At 45.7% G+C, this 7,407-nt stretch overlaps 1 protein-coding gene across 1 annotated transcript; it reads left to right on the top strand.

Annotated features, from left to right (window-relative positions):
* The first annotated feature begins 1,077 nt into the window (after positions 1-1,077).
* Positions 1,078-6,811, top strand: vgll2a (vestigial-like family member 2a). Its single transcript, XM_086167109.1, has 4 exons — positions 1,078-1,302; positions 2,644-2,923; positions 4,453-4,953; positions 5,671-6,811. Exons 1-4 carry the CDS (start codon positions 1,192-1,194, stop codon positions 5,712-5,714), a joined length of 936 nt encoding a protein of 311 aa, XP_086023235.1. The 5' UTR covers positions 1,078-1,191; the 3' UTR covers positions 5,715-6,811.
* Positions 6,812-7,407: the final 596 nt, after the last annotated feature.

Below are 7,407 nucleotides of genomic sequence, written 5' to 3'. Positions count from 1 at the left end.
CAGGCAGAGGTCAGAGGGGGCTTTGGTTGGCCTTTGACCCTGGGGGGGCTCACATTCCACAGGACAGCCGCTGGATTTGTTTGTTTACCCCAGACCAACGCTGAGGGACGGCTGGTGGAGAACATCTCAACAAGGAAGCCTCTTCTCCACAAAAGCTGATTTAAATAAGGTGAGGAGGAGCAGCGGACACTTGCCTGGACTGACACCTTCTGGAGGTGGACTGAAGGTTCTGGATGTGTGTGTGTGTGTGTGTGTGTGTGTGTGTGTGTGTGTGTGTGTGCGTGTGTGTGTGTGTGTGTTTGTGTGTTAGAATGTTAGAAAATATATTTCAAGCCTAAGATTTTAAATCCATGTATGAACATTCCTATTCCGCTTAAAATTATGTTTATTATTATTGCAATACCTCTACAAATGCCATATATACAAGTAAATTTTAGCATTATGAATAAGAACAATAAAAAATATAAATGTAAAAATGAATCACATAAATTCCAAGAAATAAAGTTTTAAAGATGAATTCTATCGCATTTCCTTTTAAGATGCACCAGTTATATCCAGCTCCTTTAAGATAAGATAGGATAAACTTTATTGATCCCTACAGGGGAAATTCATTTGTCACAGCAGCGTAACAGTATAGTATCAATAAATATGAATATAAATAAAATTAGAGAGATAATTGGAATAGAATTAGAAGTTACCAAACAATATCTGCAAATAAATAAACAACAACATCAAGTATAAAAGTGGAGCATAGGAAGTAAAACATCTTTACATCTTCTAAATTAACCTGTTGGTTGATGCCCTTCAGAAAATAATTCACCCGTTACAGAAATGATTCCTGGCTAATAAATTAAGTCTACAATTTATTCTTTCTTTATTTTTAATCGCCATAAACAGCAGTGCGCGCCGTCGCTTCGGTGACCTCCTGTCCGGCTATTAAAAGCCCATTAACGCGGAGGCGGAGCTCTGCGTCTATGTGTGTGTGTGTGTGTGTGTGTGTGTGTGTGTGTGTGTGTGTGTGTGTGTGTGTGTGTGTGTGTGTGTGTGTGTGTGTGTAGGAGGAGTACCTCGGGGGTGTTGCGCGCAGTCAGTGCGCTCCGGCCGCCGGCAGCACCGCGGGGCTCCGCCGCTCCGCCTCGTCCCGCTCGGCCTCCCCGGGAGTGAGCGCTCCTCCGCGGCCGCTCCTCCGCCATGAGCTGCCTGGATGTGATGTACCAGGTGTTCGCTCCGCAGCCCTACTTCAGCTCCTTCGGCCCCTACCACCACCACCACCACCACCACCACCACCCGCAGCACCAGCAGGTACGGACCCGATTCGGTTCTCAAAAAAAAAAAAAAAAAAAAAAAAAAAAAATGTTATTCCTCTCCATCGTGCAGCCCGGAGAGTGAAAAAAAAACTTCTGCAAAAATAACTACGGTGGGGAACTTTGCGTGCTGGTCGGACGGTCGTGCGCGTCTTTACGTCCAGCCGCTTCCACCCGGTAACGAAGCCCCGGTTCCGGAGCGCTATTACTATCTTACTACAACATTCATCGTTATTACTGCGTTATTAAATCATTTGCTGTGTTATTACACCATTCATGATTTTTTTTTTTCTATTATGTATTTTTTTTCCTTGTCTAAATCGATGGGTGTTTAGGACTCAATTTTTTCACCTCGATCGATCCGGCTGATTGACTTTGTTGACTGCGTGTGCGGTGCGACTGCAGATTAAATATGATTCAGAAATTAATTCGATATTAATTCGAATGTTAGATTTTATTTCCACTTTTATGACTATATTTTGTGTAAAATCCAGCTGGTCAAATACTCGGAGAACTTACTTGTGTTTTTGTACTTCTCCGAAATAAAAGTGTCCGATCGAAGGGACGCATAATCAATAACGCTCATCGATCCGCATCGGTCTGAAGAAGTCTTTGTACGATCGCTGCGATGTTACAAAGTTATAATACGTGTAATACGTATTTTCTATTGTTGGAAATAGAAATGAGCTGAGAAATTGAGGGTAATTATACATTTAATTTATTCTGACAAATCCCCCCTTCTTAAAAAGAAAGCAAACAAACGTTAGAAGGTTAAAAATATTTGAAATTGTAATTAATTATTCTTAGATTGAGTTGCAGGTCTACGTTTCCCAAATTCACAGCTTTTATTGTTCATTTTTTCTGCTCCCAGCCGAGCCCGAAAAGCAACACAGAAATCATGTTGCGGGTGTGTTTTTATAGGAAAGCTCAGAACAGTGGAATAAACGGCTGATTGTTCTGAAACTCACTCCTTTTTTAAAAGGAAGTTATTGAATTACCTCATCATGAACCGTGCCGTGTTCAAAGACGGTGGTCATCGCCAAATGTCCCTCACTCGGGGTGAACCATCACCCGGTGAGCGCCGCCGACCACCCGGAAATCTATATCAACCATAGAGGGAAAGTTCACACGGTAGGATTGTGTAATAACACAGTAATATCAGTGTAATAACAGTGTAATAAGGAGGAGGTTGCTACAACGCGTTACCCGTGGGGGTAGTTTTTAACAGACTCGGACTGTTAGTCAAATCTTTAATGTTGGTTTTTATCAGATTAAGTTCGCTTAAAGTTAAGTCACGTATGTACTGCTGTGTAACTGAATCCACCACCTTCCCGACCAGAAACTGGCCTTGTACTCCAAAATGCAAGACCCGCAGGACGGCAGCGGGCGCTCAGGCCCCCCAGGACCTCCGGGGCCCCCGGCTATCAAGGAGGAGGACAAGGACCTGCCGCCGGGCGCCGAGTACCTGAGCTCCCGCTGCGTCCTCTTCACCTACTTCCAGGGGGACATCAGCGCCGTGGTGGACGAGCACTTCAGCAGGGCGCTCAGCCAGATGGCGGCTTACCCCGCAGCAGCAGCCGCCGCAGCCGCAGCAGCCGCCAGCCACAAGGCCACCAGAGGTGCGTGTGTGTGTGTCAGTGTGTGTGTGTGTGTGTGTGTGTGTGAAGCGTGGAAGGTAAAGAGCTCAGAAGGAATCAGTCCTGCAGGTGGAGTCTGCAACTACCTGCAACAGAAGTAAAGAGGAATATATATATATGAGCTTTTTTAATATGAGTTCATGTGCTGCATGTGTAAGAAAAGGGTTATTGGATTTATGAATATATAATACACATGATAAATCGGACAAAATTGGGATTTTCAGAACCATAAACTCAGGTAGAGCCAACTTTATCAGGTGTCTGGAGGTCTTTACCCAGAGCTTCCAATCCAAATCCACCTGCAGTGGGAGTGTGTTTAGTGGATCCATAATAGTAAAACATTATTTTATTTCTTCATATTTTAAATCCAAGGATTCCAGGACTGTGTGTGTGTGTGTGTGTGTATGTCTGTGTGGTCCGAATTATGGGATGGCATCGCCACAGGGTCACTGTTTTGCTTTATTTTGTTTTGTTTTGTTTTGGACGCTGAGCAGCTCAGGAATATCCAGACACATCCCACACACACACACACACACACACACACACACACATACACACACACACACACACACACACTGCTGCCATCTATACACATAGCATATATAGTACATTATCTTTACACTCATATAGATTATATATAATGTATATACACTATATTTATGTGTATATGTACCATACATATGTATACAATATACATATATATATATATATATATATTAGCACTGAGATGGTCCTTCCGACAGAATTCTGTCTCTTTACAAGTTTAATCTTTGGATTTGAAATGAAATATGTGTGTGTGTGTGTGTGTGTCTGTGTGTGTGGGTGTGTGTGATACGCACAGATCAAAATTCATCCAGTTCCAATAACTCGATGAATTTGCAATCTTACCATAATCTGATGAATCTACAATTTTTGATATCATTTTTAAATTAATTTAGTTATATTTTCCAAAGCTCATGAATTAACTCACGATTTTAAAACTCAAATTTTTGCTCCAGGTCATGGAGCGCACACACACACACACACACACACAGTGTGTTTTGTTTTGAGCCTCGCCGACGGGCTCCTTCACGCTGACCTTGGCGTTTCCTGGATTTACAAAGTCAAAAAGAAAAGAAAATTCAAACTATAAATAATAAATAAAAATAAAAAAAAACTTGTGTGGATGAAAAGGAGGTTTTACAGCCGTAACAAACGGATACAGTCACATGACCTCGAAGGCTGCCGCCGCAGCCACAGTGCATCCTCACATTTGCTCTTTTCTCACCATTGGTATGGTTTCGTAGCGCACACACACCCCCCCCCCCACACACACACACACACACGCACCTGTAGATCTCCAGCTGAACCTAAGGAGCCTGCAGAATTCAGAGCGATCGGGCCGTCCGTCGTCTCTGCGGTGGCTCAACCAAAGCAACTGTGGCGGCGAGGGGCTTCTCCCAGAGCGTTCGCCGCAAATCCAGGAGACCAGAGGGGACCTTCTGCTCTAACCCCCCTGTCGGTCTTTGCAGACGGGTCCTTCCCGATGAGCCAAAGAAGTTTCCCCCCTTCGTTCTGGAACAGCTCCTACCAGCCGCCGGCCTCGTCGTCCTCCTCCTCCCTCGGGGCCGCCCTCTCCGGCCCCCACTCGGAGCTGTCCTTCCCCGGGGACCCTTACTCGTCCTCTTCGCTTCACGGCCACCTGCACCAGCCGGGCCCGGACACCTGGCACCCCCCGCACCACCACCACCACCACCACCACCCCTACTCCCTGGGGGGCGCCATCGGCTCCCAGGGCTCGTCCTACCCGCGTCCGGGGATGCACGAGATGTACGGCTCGGCGTTCGACCCGCGCTACGGCTCGCTGCTGGTGCCCTCGGTGAGGCCTCACCACCGCCTGGCGTCCGGCAGTGCCGTGGCCGGGGCCGCGGGCTCCCCCTGCGACCTGGGGGGGAAGGGGGAGTCGGGGGCGGCGGCCTGGACCGGGACCTTCACCGGAGCCGCCGCCGAGATCGGGCTGAACATGGACACAGGTACCGGAACCCGGGGCGCTCGCCTGGAGCTCAGGTGACGGGTGTTTGCAAAAGAAGGGGGGGGGGGCATGAGGACGGGAAGGAGCTTTAGGAGAAACTAAAAATCAACATCACACACACACACACACACACACACACCAGGGCAAGTATGCAAATCCAGTGTATAGTAATAATATACACTGCTCAATAAATTAAAGGATCACTAAAATGACACATCCTGGATCTGAATGAATGAAATATTCTTGTGAATTATTTTGGTCTTTACATAGTTGTTTGTGTTGACGACAAATTCACGCAAAAATGATCGATGGAAATCAAATGTACGAACCCATGGAGGTCTGGACTCCAAACGAAAAACCCACTCCAGGCTGATCCAACGTTAATGTCATGTCCTAAAAACAAGTCCCAGTGAATCAGTTTAGCTTCCTAAGTGGACACTTTGATTTCACACAAGTGTGATTGACTTGAAGTTACATTGTGTTGTTTAAGTGTTCCCTTTATTTTTTTGAGCAGTATATATTTATATATCAATATATTTGTATTTCTATCACGCCTTCCTACTCCAACTGTCAATCAATTAACACCAGCTGTCAACTTCCTGTTCCTGTTCCTGCTTTTTACACCCCGAGGCCGAGTGTGTATGTGTGTGTGTGTGCGTGTATGTGTGTGTGTGTGTTTCCTTTTCTAATTCCCCCCTGTTCTTGGCTGTCCTCTCAGGTCTGCAGGCGCAGGAGAAGGCCAAGGACCTGTACTGGTTTTGAGGCAAACCCTCCTCCTCCTCCTCCTCTTCTTCCTCCTTCTGCACCTACTGCTTCAAGCCTCTCTTACCCCCCTGCCGCCCCGCCCTCGTTGCCCCTCCACCCCTTCCTCCACCGCTGCCCTGAACTGACAGACTAAAGGGGGGCGGGAGGAGGAGGGGGGTTGATGTTTCTATGCTGTAACGCCTTGTGGTCTACTTGCAGCTCTGCGCTACGGTGGCTTCTGCAGCGGCGGTGCAGCCTTGCTAAGCTGATCCGGGGTAGGAGGAGGAGGATGGGAGGTGTGACGGACAGAGACCGGACTCTGAGCTCCTGCATCAGGAGAGGACTACATTCCTAAAGGGGGAGCGGCCACCATGGTTGGGGGGGGGCGTGGGGAGGGAGACGGATGGAGACACATGGTGTCGGGTTGTTTTTTTTTTTTTTTATTTTCGGACTCCGAAGAGGAGCTGGACAGGCTTCGTATGGACAACTGGAGGAGGACACTGGGAGCCCTGTGGCTTGGGGTTTGGGGGGGGTCACACACACACGCACAGACACACACACACACACACACATACACAGTTTTTTTTCCCATCACCAAGACAATAAAAGCCCCCACTGCTCCCCCCACACTTCCTGTATGTCCCCAAAGGAGGCAGCGGCGGGCAAGAAGGTTTTCTGGAATGAGCTTGGCCAGACGTTGTGAATTCTATGGATTGTGTATCATATTATTATTATTATTATGATTATTATTATTACTAATTATTATTGCTATTATTGTTATTGTGGTTGTGGTGTTTCCAGGCAGGATGCCGGCGGGGGCTTCACGGCTGCGAAATGACGGTCAAACTGGTGGCGGCCACTCGGGTCTGGATTCATTGATGTTAAAAGCCGGTGACCTCTGACCTTTACCTCTGTGGCGTTTGTTTCTTTCTCAAACCGTGTGTTTGACAAAGGATGGAGGTCCTGGTGGAGGTCACAAACCAACCGGGGGGTTCATAACTTTATTCCAGATTCAGACTGGAGATCCAGGGATCGCCAGACGGGTATTTTTTCTTAAAAGTCCCTCAAAACATTTATAGAGTATTTATTACATTGTAATAAACAGTTATAACCAAGCCAAAGTTTATTGACCAAGATCAATACCTGGTTGATTGATAGCCAATCACCTGTCTAATAAATCGATTGGCTTTAGCGAGGTCATTGGTGATTACCAATGACCTCGCTTTATAATCAATAACTATCTTATTTGAGATTCTCTCATCTTCGGACAAGAAACGTGTTGAAGGTGAAGGCTGTTCAAATTAAAAGCTTTCATTTCTTATTTTAGAGAAGAAAATAAAACCCACCTTTGACAGACTTGTAATAAACATGAATCACAAATTGTATTCAAAATCACTCTGGTCAGGGTTTCTTACATAGCATCATAAAATACTATTAAATTGATCTAGCTTTAGAATTCTTTATTTGTCCGTGTAGTTTGAGGACGTCTCTTATTGCTCTCTGGCCTGCTTAAGGAGGTCTTATTACGCCACAACAAGCACAGCCATTTCACTGTCAGAATGATAATAATACTAATTCTACTTATAAAAATAATAATGGTAATAATAGCAGTGATAGAAATAAAATGACTATAATAATAATAATAATAGAATTATTACTATAATAAAGCGGGGATGATAGTAAAAATGGCTATTAAAATAATACCAATAAT

Source organism: Fistularia commersonii, chromosome 20, assembly GCF_037954325.1.
Source record: "Fistularia commersonii isolate RoL2024-O1a breed Wild chromosome 20, RoL_Fcom_v1.0, whole genome shotgun sequence".
Taxonomy (NCBI): Eukaryota; Metazoa; Chordata; class Actinopteri; order Syngnathiformes; family Fistulariidae; genus Fistularia; species Fistularia commersonii.
This window is presented reverse-complemented; position numbering and strand designations above follow the sequence as displayed.

Bases quoted from the DNA above. Each gene is read 5' to 3' on its own strand.
- vgll2a (XM_086167109.1), top strand. From the start codon at position 1,192: ATGAGCTGCCTGGATGTGATGTACCAGGTGTTCGCTCCGCAGCCCTAC. The intron at 1,303-2,643 runs GTACGGACCCGA...CTTCCCGACCAG, and splicing joins ACCACCCGCAGCACCAGCAG to AAACTGGCCTTGTACTCCAA. The intron at 4,954-5,670 runs GTACCGGAACCC...CTGTCCTCTCAG, and splicing joins CGGGCTGAACATGGACACAG to GTCTGCAGGCGCAGGAGAAG.